The following is a 13,954-nucleotide window of genomic DNA, read 5'->3' as shown; positions in this document are numbered from 1 at the left end:
TTGCTCAATGCTCCTTCTTGGCTGGTGCTCTCTCTCTCTCTCTCATTGTGGGGAAGAGGATGGACTTTCCTTTCCTTTCCTTTCCTTTCCTTTCCTTTCCTTTCCTTTCCTTTCCTTTCCTTTCCTTTCCTTTCCTTTCCTTTCCTTTCCTTTCCTTTCCTTTCCTTTCCTTTCCTTTCCTTTCCTTTCCTTTCCTTTCTTAGCAGTTTTATGTAGGTTGAGCACCAGAATTTGTTATTAGAATATTATTACAACACTACCACCCCCAATTTGGTCTCCAGATCGACGTGATTACATGTTTTACCATAGTGAGAATTCTTAAATAACAAAATAATGTCTCAAATAACAAAGACAATTATTTATATTTTTCCAATATAGCTACTATAAATTTAAAGCGTAGTATATTGAAAAATCCACTGAGATTACTGTGATTTATGCAGACAAACTTTGTCCAGAGTTGAAGGCATCAAGAATGTCTATAGCTTATTTGTTTGGAAAATTCTAAGGGAATGTTTAAAAGATTTTAAACAGATTTTAATTTTTTAAAATAGTAATGATAAAAATCCAAATATATTGGCACAATTAAATCTAGATCAGCCACTTTGTATCTGGATAGTATAATCTAAAGTTTATGAGGAAAAAATGAACATAGAGAAACAAGGATTTCTCAAATATATTTAAGAAATGAACATCTCTTTCAAAATATCTACTGCTTCATTGTTAAGGCTTATATTTATTAAAAATGTGAAATATGCTCTTCTATGAATGCCAGACTTTAAAAAAAAATTGCAAATAATAATATTCCTTTTTTTCAATTTGTTTGTTTTTTGTTTACATATTTTCATAGGTATTCATATATTTAGGAAAACAAAACCTGTCTTAATTTCTACATTTTTAAAAAATATATATGTACTTTGATGACCTTAAATGCCCCTAACAGAAAGAAATGCTTTGTACAAAGAACTGCTTATTTCTGGTAGCTCACATCAGAGCTGACACATGAAAAATGGTGAAATTACTGAAGGTAGTCCAGCCAGAATAAGGACTACCTTATTAGTTCAGGTACTTGCATCTTCCTAATTTTCATATTAATCATGAACCCATCTTTCTCTGAAATAGGGCCATCATGCTTTATGTCAGAATGTAACATGTAAGTAATATTCATAGTGTTTCAAATCCCACTAGGAAATATTTGTCTGGTGAGAATGACTAATTTCATTTTTAATACATACATGAGTTCTTTTTTAAAAAAAAAAACTTCTTAAAGTTTATAATGGATGTATTTAATATTTTTAAGAGCTTCAGCGTCTCATTAAAAATATAATGCCCTTTTTTATTTTGCATGTTATATACTGTAATGCACGTTATATATTTCTCATCAATTTTTACAGTAATCACTGATTGACTCATAAAGTATTGCTATTATACCATTATCAGCAGATGCAAGAATATGTCATTTAAATATTAACTACCATATAAAAATGGCAACTTGTTTATGTGGAAATAGTTATCACATGTTTGTTACTCCCCTGTTTCCTTAATGCAGTAGAACTGATTACAAGGTATATACCTTTCATATATAACTGTGTATACCATTAAATAGTTATTCCAACAACTTTTTAAACTCCAGATGTTATTTATTTCTAAAATGTACAATTTAAAAAGCCCTAACTGTATGAATTGTTAAGATGTGCAAACACAGTATCTGAATAAGGGCATGCTTTATGTATTAGAATTATCTGTAAGAAATGGGATTGTAGGGGGGGGGGATGCAAGTAAGACTATGCACACTATATATGTCTGTACCTAAAAGGTGCTTATCTAGGACAGTCTCTGTGTATTGTATTCTATTTACTAAAGATCCATTCTTTAACAATATTGCTTTGTTTTAAATAAAGAGAATAGTATAAGCTACAGAATATCAGAAGCTACAAGAATCATCCTTTTGGCATGAGTACAAAGTAATCTATTTCATTTGTTAGCCCTATTATTACAATATATAGACACTTTAAAGACTATTAAAACCATCCAGTATCTGGTAGATAATTACTCATTCGCAGACTACAGCACTGTAAATCAGACAGAAGCTTAGAGAAAAATCATACTTCCTAATGTAATGTGTAGGGCTTGTCCAGTTCCATTTATCTTTTTTTGGTTTTGCTTTACTATAGTTTTCAGCACTTAGAAGAAATAAATCCAGTGCATTTATTATAATCCTCCAAGACTTGTATTAAAATATTAAAATCAAATCAAATAATATGATACTGTTACTCTATATAAACATATTACAACTTTAAAAAGATGGGACTTCTCTTGGGGAAGCCATATTGGAAGTTTATAAACTTTCTGTGCCTGCAGTAGGAGAAAGTCTTCTCCAATATATTATAGCATGTTAACGCAGTCAACTCTGGTTGGCTCAAGCAAACATTGCTTCGGCCCAGTGATCCCATCGGTGACTTGGCTAATATCTCAGGAAGCCATGTTGCACTTAAGCTAAGCTTCTATCTTTTACTGTCCACCTCCACTGACACAAATGTTTCATCACCAAAATGCAGGAGTTTTCTTCTATTAAATATGGATGACAATAATATAAACAGTTAAAAGTCACACTATACTTCTCTGAACTCTGATGTCCATGAGGAAGTTTCATTAATATTTAACCCGTTTTTTCCTGTTAAATCCTATATTGAAAAGGTTTGAAAAACACTGAAAATAAAGGAAATTTGCTTTATTGTAAAATCTTACATTATGGATATCCTTATAAACACAAAACGAATAAAAATTCAGTTTCTTGGAGATTCAAATGCTCAAGTAGCTGAAAGTGAACCATACATGTAAGATAAAGATTTGTCTTTCTAGACTTCTCAAAATAAATATATACTTACATAATGGGAAATTATATACATATGTTCTAAGATAAAATACTGATTACCTTAGCTGATTAAGTAATAAATTTGTTTTCACTCTTAGTACAAGCAGATTAACATTTTAAATATATAGGGTGCCCTAAAACTACATGTATTTCAATAATACTTCCTAAAAATCTCTACAGATAAGGATCTTATGTTTTCAGAAAAAGATTTTAAAAAATTATTACCTCATTGGCCAGTTCCAATAATACAGGAGAAGCTGCATTTTTTATCACTCCTTTCAGGTATCTGGACAAGACAAAAATGAAAAGCTGCTGCAGATTCAATGAAAAGGCCAGCACTGAAGTCTTACTATATCTCTTTCTCTGTCTCCCTCTCCCTCGCTCTGTCTCTCCCACCTTCACTAGGAAAAGAAATAAATTGAATAAAGATTATATAGGTATCTTAAGATATAAATATTTGGAAAACTGTCCTTAATTTCCAAACTCTACCATTGTTTCTCCCTCATAAGCAAGTCAGAAGCACTATTAATACTAAAATTCTGAAAGAAAAAAATATTACACTGACATACTAGAACACAGAACTATTGTTTTTAGGTTTCTGATGTTGTGCTCCGTATTTGGCAATGACAGAAATGGTGAGTGAAAGACAATTAGCCTGCAAACCCTTTGACTATTTCATATCTCCCCACGTCAACAGACTGAACATTTCCAGCTTGTCTGCACTACTAACTCAATGAACACCAGTCCAGAGATTAATCTGATTTAGTATATATATGAAGCAAGAGTTCCTCTGAATCATATCCTTGAGAAACAGAAGTGATAGAGAGAAGCCCATAGATATTGATACCTGAAAATATTTGTGTCATTATTGGAGAAGTTTGAAGAAAATGGGAACAGCTTCACTCCCTAGAGTTATTTCCATTTGCAGAACTAGAAGAGTGATGTAAACAGAGATAGTGGTTTGAGCAGTGAAGAGCAGTGGGTTATATACTAATCTGTTTTGTGGGAAAATAAGCAGACGATTGTTGTTGTTGTTTAGTCGTTAAGTCATGTCCGACTCTTCGTGACCCCATGAACCATATTGCGCCAGGCCTTCCTGTCCTTCACTGCCTCCCTGAGTTTGCTCAGTTTCATGCTCATTGCTTCAGTGATGCTATCTAACCATCTCATCCTCTGCCGTCCTCTTCTCCTTTTGCCTTCAATCTTTCCCAGCATCAGGTTCTTCTCCAAAGAGATCTCTCTTCGCATTAGGTGGCCAAAATATCTGAGCTTGAGCTTCATTATCGATCCTTCCAATGAGCAATCAGGGTTGATTTCCTTTAAGATTGACTGGTTTGACCTCCTAGCAGTCCAGGGGACTCTACAGAAACTATGACGAAGATCATCTATGAGGTTATGTGGATTTATGGACATGAGATACTGTCTGTGAAAAAGCATACACAACCCGATCCTGCTGGATATTTACATCACAGAGTAGAATCAGAAGGAACAGCTTTGATTTGGCAGCATTTGGGGGGGGAGCTCTTTATGTGATCAACAGGAGGAAATCACATCCAGCATTATTTTGGGGGAAACAAAACCAACATTATGTCAAGGTATCAGCAGTCTAGGAGGGAAAAAAGTCATCTGACAACCAATTCCCACAATAATTATCCCATATCAAATCTGGAATTGCTAGGACATACATCCTCTTCAAAGGCCAAAGCTGACATTTGGAATTAGATTTTTGTAGACCAGAAAGCTTAGTTTTTATTTTTTTTTAAAATCTAAATTGGAGAGATATTTACAAACACCACTATATGAAGGAGACTCCAGCATAACTGCTTTCTCAACAAGAGAACATCAGAACACTGGTCTCACTTTTATGCCTTATAAGCAAGCTCTCTTTTCCCTGACAGTTTCTTCTGATCTTTCAATCCTATAAATCTTAACCCTTAAATGTTCAACATACTTTTCTTGTCATAAATCCTTAATCCCTTTGGAAGGGCATCAGGTGAGGACACTCATAGGAATTCTGCTGATTAAAAGACAGTCAAAGTTCAAGTAGAAAAGGAACTTGATGCTCAGTTGTCCACTGGAATCAGGAGTCAGACTATTCAAGCAATTAATTTGAATCCTATCTGTGTACCTTCAATGAGACCAAATTCTAGTGCTTTATTAATCACTCATGTCAAAGAATCATAGAATCACAGAACTGGAAGGGACCTTAAAGGTCATTTAATCTAATACCTTGTTCCATGTATGGTCTACCAGAAGATTTCTAATAGATGACTAACCAGCTTCTGTTTCAAGATTTCTCCAGGGAAGGAGAAATTGCCACTTTAAATGGCAGCTTGTTCCACACGCTAAGAGTTCGTACTATCAGGAACATTGTCTTGCCATCCATTCTGCATTCTGGGGCAATTCTACTACTGCTACTCTCCTATGTGACAAACATTCAGATATTTGAAAACTGCCATCATATCTCTCCTCAGTTGTCTCTTCTATAGGTTAAATGTACCCATTCAGCCATTCATCATAGAGCTTGATTTTCAGACCCCCCCCTCCCCACTATCTTGTAAACCTCTTCTGAACTCACTCCGTCACTGTCCTTTTTGATATCTGATGCCCAGAAATGGACCCCAAAGAGGTGTCAACCTATCTTTCTGTGGTTCTGCAGAAAAAAGGGTATACTTCAATGTCACACTATGTTGCTGGATTGCAAGAACCCAAACTGGGATTCTATCTTCTTTAATCTCCACTAGCTCTCATTGAAAATATGCAGTTTACACTCAGCAGTTCTGCTCTGCTGCTTATAACTGAGCTTAGACCCCTAGCAAAATTGGTGGTGTCTTTACTGGAGATTCTTTCAACTATTTAATGACTTAACTTTATTACTTATTTTGGAATACAGGCAGTCCCCAGGTTAAGAACGTCTGACTTATGGACAACTCATACCTACAAACAGGCTGCCTATTACTAAAAATCGCAGACAGTGTTCACCTTCCTCAAGACGAACTGCTGAAACCACGCAATGTTTTTATGAACCATTGAAGCCTTGTGTTTTTAATATACAGCCTGTTTTCAGTGGTTCATGAAAACATTCAGCGGCTTCAGCAGTTCGTTGGCTCAAGGAAGGAGAACACCATCCGTCATATTTAGCAACAGGCAGCCTGTTCGTAAGTATGAGTTCCAACTTACATACAAATTCGAGTTAAATACAGACTTAGGAAGGGAACTCATTCTTAACCCAGTGACTGCCTTTATGCTATTCAAAATTTACCAAATATCTGCTGACTAGAGCAGGAGAACTCAAGGTCTAGCTGAATCCCATCAAGCAGTGCTTTGTCAGAGAATCTTAGCACAATTAGGCCAATTAGCATTATAAATTTAATCAATTTTTAAGAGTCCTGTTAAATAACGTCAAAGAATGATTGAATAATCTAAAGAAACAATTTATTAAATAGGTTTACAAAGGCAGAGAAATATAGATTTTTGTAATTAGTATAAATGAGTTAAGGGCCTTTGAGTAGCATATCATCCCTTTCATCTCCAGTGGATATTAGCTTGGGAACAGAATTGCTACAATGCACTGTTTCCCTGCTAGAAATATTTACATGACATCAGAAGTCAAAGTTTACATCTTCCGATTGCTACACTTTTGACAAAATTAGATGTCTAGTAACTTTTCTTATTGAAAACTTCCCATCAGTAACCTCTGATATAATGGCATTATTATGGTTAGTCACAGAGTCAGCCAGAGGTTTAGATGGATTTGGCATTTTTATCCACCTATCAAGTCTTTCCCAAGGACCTGGGGGACAGATGTTGTTTGATGGTTTGATAGTGTTACAGGTATCATCGCAGGATATAAGCTGTTCCAAATAAAGCTATCATCATCATCATCATCATCATCATCATCATCATCATCATCACCACCACTACTATTATATCACGGACATATTCAATTCTGTAACTGCAATTGGAAGCTACTGTGGTATTCAGAACAGTCAATGCAGAGTGCAGCAACTTTTCCTATATTTTTAAAAATATCATTAGCATTGCTTAGTGACAAAACATACGCGTCTGTGAAAAAGTATTCATCTCTTTTGGTTTCTTATGAACGTTTGCATATCTTTGCCACTGAATCTTATCAGAAGTCAGGTGGGTTCTACTAATATATCAAGTCTGCCTGAACTTTTGGTGCTTCTTTATTTCATAAACAATGTAATACAAAGTACAATGTGCCAGTGTGAAAACGTAATTGCCCTTTTAGATTCAGTAACTAGTTGTACCATCTTTAGCTGTAATAACTGAAACCAAGCTATTTGTGCAATTGGTGGTCAGTCTCTCACATTGCATCAGTTCTGACCCATTCTTCCATGGCAAACTGCTTCAATTCAGTAGCATTTGGGGTTTTCTAGCATAAGCTGCTAATGTCAGATTATGTCACAAGTTTTTAAGGAATTTAGCTCCAAATTTTGACCTGGCTATCATTTGGATGGATGACCATTATCTTGTAGACTTGCTTATACTTTTGGAAGCTTTTTTGCTACATGTCCCACCCATGCTTCAGCTTCAGACGACTGAGATGACCCAACATTCTTCTCTGATACAGAACAGAGTTCATGCTTTGTTCAGTGATGGCAAAGCATTTCCAAAGCATGGTAGCACCAGCTCCATCACTGATAACAATGTATATGGAATAAAGTATTTGTTTTTTGTTAGACATGATGATATCCATATTGTCCAAAACATTTTACTTTTGATTCATCTGTTTGTGAAGTCTGGAGGTGAATCCAAGTGTTTTGTTGTTGTTTTTTTGGCACACTTGAGATGAATATCAATGTACTTCTTACAGAGAAATGGCTTTGGCTTTGGTAATTTAACATATGAGTCCTATTTTTACCCAATATTTTACTAATGATGGAGTCATAAAAACTGATTTAGCCAAGGCAAAAGAGGCCAAATATCCCTGGATGTTGTTCTGGGGTTCTTTGTATCTCAACAATTTCTTTTGAATGGGCGTGATGTGCCTCTAGAATATGTTCGATGAGAACTTCACTGTGATAAGGGGAAGGTTTATGCGATTTATATAGAGCAGAGTTGGCGCAAATCAGTTCCTATTTGTTTAATGTAGTATTCATATGGCAAACTCCACTTATACCTTTAACTGAACTGATTGAATTATGGAACAATTATTTTTCCCATACTAGCACATTGCTGAAACTAGCACCAAACTTGATGCTATTTATTCACTCAGATTCCCCTCAGCTGGACCTATATAGAGCTCTAACAACATTCAGTGCCAAAAATATGCAAACATTCAAAAAATCTGAAAGGGGGTGACAACTTTTCATCAAACTTTTCATCAAACTGTAGTAGTCATCAAACAGTGACTACTTTTCATCCTCTGGAAATACAAGTAGTATTGCATATGTTGTAACTATAACAGATGCTTTGACACATGGTAGATCAAGTACCAGCTAAGAGGGAAAATATTTGTAGCCAAGCAATGAAAAAATAAGGAGAAACACAGCAACAATCTGCATAAAAGATGTATACATTATTAAAAATATTTCTGCATTCTATACTCATTCCAAAGAATTCTGAAGCAGATCTATATACTCATAAAGCTTAATTGCCCAGAATGAACTCAAGGCATTTGGGCTCTGCAATAAATTAGGAGCCAATTTACATATGTTATGCCTGAATAAAGAATAGGAACATGTATAGAGAGGTGTATTCTGGTCTCAAACCCAACATCTTTGTACATGCTGGACACATCCATTCTATGCTGATTGGATAGGACTGCAGGATATTTTAACTCATGTTGGTTTGAATACACATTTTCATGACTGAGAATGTAAGGTTTCCAGTCATGAAGAGTTTTGTGCACTACTAACTCAATGTTTTGAAGAAATGATCTTTTGAAGAAATGATATACAGGTAGCAACTGCCTCAGACAGAGACCTTTTGCAGTTACGATGAAAAAGTAACTTTGCAACCAATGCCCGCATTTATGACCTTCACAGGTCTGTAAAGCAAAAGAAAGCTGAAGTAAGATCATAAGCACAGTTGCAGTTTTACTTAGCGACTGCTTGCTTAATGACCAAGTTGCTGGTCCCAATTGTGGTTGCTAAATGAAGACTGTATGTGCTCCCCTGCCAACTAGGGGTGGAGAAAGAGAGACAGAAAGGCAGAAAAGAAGAAAGAGGAAATAACACACTGCTTTGGCTTTGGAAGTGCCAACCAATAGTATGCTGTACCTGGTACATTAATCCCCAGGGATTGAGGCCCTCAACAGAAAAAAAAACATTCCCCATGCCTGGCCTAATTTGATTAGCCCTTGGCTTGTCAGTAACAATAAATTACTGCTTCAACCACAAAGTTGTTGGCTATGGTGAACTGGTGGCCATATGAAAACAAAACAGTGTTCACAGATTTACAGACAGTTAAGAAATTCATTGCCAACATGTGCTGATAATTGTCATGGGAATTAAAGGAAAAACAAACCTCTGATGCAGTCTACAAAAATGCTAGCCAAAGTTAACTGAGTTATTCACACTCAGCCCCTGCTTTCTGGCAAACAAATACTGAGGGGATAGGCTTAGCAGAAAATCAGAAAGCTGTATATGGCAATCATGCATTCCTCAGTATTTTCTAACAGCAACTGCAACAAGGTAAACAAGAAAGGTTTCTTGTGATTTATAAAAAAGAGGAGGGGTAATTGGATAAAAGTTCTTGCTGTTTTTAGCACCTTCTAATTATTAGTATTTATAACAATAGAAAGCACAGACAATTATTAGCCATTCCATAAGCTTTTTCAAGTGAAAAATAGAACAGAAATGGAAAATAAAATAAAATTCAAACAGCTGGAGGAATGTATATGCTGCAGGACTAAGTGAATCTAACATTCATTCCCTTACAGTAGACTTATAAGCTAGACTTATGCTTAGATATTTCTGGATCTCTCTATTTTTTAAGTACTTTGCAGAACTTTAAAAATTAGTTTGGCTGAAAACACTAGGAAAACTTATAAGTCAAAGGGGTGGCTATCAATTAATTATTACAATCTTTACAATAGCTTTATTATATTCACAAGGGAACCAAAACATCTCCATGGCTATGAACTTACTGACCTGTAATTCTCACTTCATGCAATCTACTCAAACCCTGATTGCTCCCAGCATAGGTTTGTGATGCTAAACTTCCTGCCTTTGGAATTTACATAATTACTTAAAGGGGGAAGAATGTATGATTTCTTTCCTAAAATTCTAGCTCCTGGAGATGACTAAAAACATGAATGAATGAAGACCACCTCACATTAAGAATTTGGAAAAAGAATTGTACCTATTTTTACACAGACCACTGACAGAGTATTCAAGTTTAACCCACTGGAGAATTTATAGCTTATATGTATTAGCCTAATTAAAGCATGGACATAATTTTGCCTAATTTCAGTGAGATAAAGTAATTGTTATATACATTTTGCAATATCCTTCTTTAAAGAAGAAGGTATCTGTGGCATTTTTAGTAACTCCTTTGCCTTGACTCTGGGCTTGGAAGAAAAGCTAGAACAAAAAGAGTCAGGCTTGGCTAGTGTTTGGATGGGAGACCACCAGAGGATTTCAGAGGTTCAAGCTAGATTGGGAAGTTGAAAAAATAACCTGGAAGAAGGCTATGGCAAACAACTTCAGAAATGCTGCCATGAAAAGTGCACGGATATGTCCATGCTGCCATTAAAAGTCAAGCCAACTCAAAGTCATCTTTACTTTCTTGTATTTAATAAAGGCTATATTTTAATAGATAGTTACAATGATCTGCATATTGAACTGGCAATTAGTACATGCACAGGACCATTGCATAAATATCTTGCCTTAAGAACTCATGATAAACCTGAGATACAAATTACAAGAAGTAACAATGTTTAATATTATTGCAAGATGGTAATTTACAGGTCACTGAACAATGATGTAACAGACATATTAATTTTTAATAAGGTTAATGAGAAGACTTATAATTGAAAAACCACAGTTTGCCTTAAACACATTTCTGCATTAAACATATCCTTCTTCTTAGGGTTTCTCTGTTTGGAAGTTGACAATCAGGCTTTGCCAGTGTCTCCTAAATTATGCCATAATTCAATTTACATTATGGATTTTATCCAAGTTAAAAGTCCTACATAAATTATATCTTCAAAATTAATGTGTGTAAATTGGTTTATCTGCATAACAGAAGAAGCTAATACTGAATATGAGTTCAGAATCCACAGTGAAAAAAGGAGGATAATCTATAGTTAACAAGCAATAATTGCAAGCAAGTGCAAATCTGAAAATCTCACATTAGAAATTGACTCCATCAAACCTTTGAATTCTCATTATGTTCGTTTTATGGTAGAAAAGACAAAGTTCTCACTCAGAGCAACAATGTAAGGACTTCAGGAAGTGCCCCTCCTAGCACATCCTGGCTGGGTCCCTTGGCTGAGAGCGCCATTATGTGGGGATGCAAGAGGTTGGTCTTCTTTGCTGTGGCCTCCTGACTCTGGAGTGCCCTTCCTGTGGAGGTTAGGCTTGTCTCAATGCAATCTGTCCTTTGGAGCCAGACAAAGACTTGCTGTTTTATTCTTACCTTTGGAACTTAGTATCTAAAACCTGACTATACCTTTCTATCAGCATAACTTTAATTATTTTTATAAATGAAGTAATTATCATTTTAATACTTCTTTTTCTTTTTGTCCTTTTCGTATGATTGTGATTTGCTACAAGATACTCTGAATAGTGGGCCCATTATAAATATTATAAATGCTTTTCAACATTTTTATAAATCAGATAAGGGAATAGAGGGGATGTTCATCACATCTGAGGATGACACAAAGATGTGGGGACTGCTATCACCTCAGAAAGGTTCAAGATTTCAAATGATCTTCATAGACTTGAACATTGGGCCCTTTCCATCAAAATGCTGTTCAATGGCGAGAAAAGTAATGTTCTGCCCTAGGTAGGAAAAAACAGATGCATGGGTAAAAGACAGGTGATTCCTGGCTCAGAAGTAGTACTTGTGAGAAGAATCTGAATGTATTGGTAGACCACGGATTAAGCATGAAAAGCAGTATGCTGCAGCTGCCAAAAGAGCCAATGCAATCTTGGGCTGCATCAACTGAGATATAATGTCAAGACCATGGGAAGTGATAGTTTTGCTCTATGCTGCACTGGGCAGACCACACTTGGAATACTGTGTGAAAAATTGTCACAGAGAAGGCACACCCTTGAGAGCAGCACAAAAGTTAAGGGTGGAAGCTTTAAAGAGAGAGTTCCACACTTGAAATAAGGAGGAATTTCCTGATAGTAAGAGCTACTAATCAGTGGAACAGCCTGCTTCTTGAAGTCATGGGTACTTCATCATTGGAGGTTTTCAGCCTGCTTCTTGGAGTAGCCTGCTTCTTGGAGTTGTGGGTACTTCATCACTGGAAGTTTTCAAGCAAAGTTTACACAGCCATTTGTCAGGGATGGTCTGAGGGTTCCCTGCTCTGGACAGAGGTTTAGACTAGAAAGCTTCCTAGGTCCTTTCCAACCCTATGATTCTATGAAATAAATAAGCAGCAATTTTTGAACTCTATGGTGTCAGTATGTGCCTATGTCCATATGCCAGGGCACAAAATAAATAGGTATTAATCCAATATAATACCATCATAACTGGAACAGTCTTCCTGACATTGCAATCTTATTCCAGGCTACCTGGGGATAAACTGTATTCAACTCAATGATATTTATTTCTGAATAGACTTGTATACTGTTACACTATAAATCTAGTTTAATATTACAAACTGCATATCAGCAGCAGGAACATTAAATTCTAAGTAAAATATATGGATTTAATGCTATTGATCACACAATTTCTTAATGTTGATTAGGCTTTTATACTACTGACTCACTATGGACATAATTTCTAATTTATGCCTGCCAAGTGCATTTTATTTATATATTTAGATTTACTTAATTATTAAAGTAACCTGGTTGCTTTCAGTTACAATTTATTTGAACCATAGTAATGGATTAAGTTCAGTTAACATTACTTACAAACAGCATTGTATATAATAAACTATATAATGAAAATACATCATGATTTTATGCTGTTCCTTGATTCATTTATTATACAGACATACATACACACACATATTATAAAGTTTTTATGCAATGTTTATGACAAACGTATTTTTTCTGCTGTTCAATCATACGCATGTCACACAATTCTAAGAGAAAATTGCTACCCAACTCTTGCAATAGTTCTCTTAATCTAGGAACAAGCAAATGTATGAAGAACACATTAAAGTTAATGTGCTAAAACAGAGTGTAAACAAAAATAATATAGTACTCTTTTGGGAGGAAATGTAATGTAAAAATAAATATTATATAAATATATATACAAATATAAATCAGTGGATATGAACTGGATAACAGATACATGTATGTACAATATAATGTTCTTGCCCCATGATATTAAAAGGCGTTTTTTATTTTTAGGATACTAATAAAATACAGGTAGTTCCCAGTTTAAGAATGAGTTCCATTCCCAAGGTCTGTCCTGAAGTCAAATTTGTATGTAAGCTGTAATAATATTATTGTATAATACTGTAGTATTGTGTAATTAACTCAAAACACTGTGTATTTAACTGTATTTAACTGTATTTAACTTGGATTTTGCTACAATAGGCTCTGTTCTTAACTATGGGTCACCCATAAACCGGGTGTTCTTAACCTGGGGACTACCTGTATACATCTCAGATATCAATAATCACAGGTACAATCTTACATGTCAAAAAGATTATTCAGAAGTCAATCCAAAGAGTAACATTTCAATTGAATATCCAATCCAGATAGCCTTACAATCTAATTATGTTGTGGAGATGTCTATGTCAATAGAAATACTAATAACCAGTAACTAATTTCAATTACAGTTTATTAACTGCAGGTGCATATAATCAGGAACAGTTTTATGAAATGATATATTAAAGGTTTACGGCTATTTTAAAAGGCTTTACGATAACTGTTTATGAAACAGGTAGTAAAATTTCTATGCCATTTTTTTTAAATGGCTAAAACT

At 35.1% G+C, this 13,954-nt stretch overlaps 1 protein-coding gene across 2 annotated transcripts in view; it reads right to left on the bottom strand.

Annotated features, from left to right (window-relative positions):
• CDIN1 (CDAN1 interacting nuclease 1) overlaps positions 1 to 13,954 on the bottom strand; it is a 150,009-nt gene that overhangs the window by 107,853 nt on the left and 28,202 nt on the right. For both annotated transcript variants that reach the window (XM_025169528.2, XM_007421115.4), the window contains exon 4: positions 3,098 to 3,158. In XM_025169528.2, coding sequence (XP_025025296.1) covers positions 3,098 to 3,158 — 61 coding nt within the window. The remainder of the gene's footprint in view (positions 1 to 3,097; positions 3,159 to 13,954) is intronic.

Source organism: Python bivittatus, unplaced genomic scaffold, assembly GCF_059951505.1.
Source record: "Python bivittatus isolate LINGU-HERP-01145 unplaced genomic scaffold, Pbiv_v1 ctg000480_np1212, whole genome shotgun sequence".
Lineage (NCBI taxonomy): Eukaryota > Metazoa > Chordata > Lepidosauria > Squamata > Pythonidae > Python > Python bivittatus.
The sequence above is the reverse complement of the archived record's forward strand: the minus strand, read 5'-3'. Positions and strand labels throughout refer to the sequence as shown.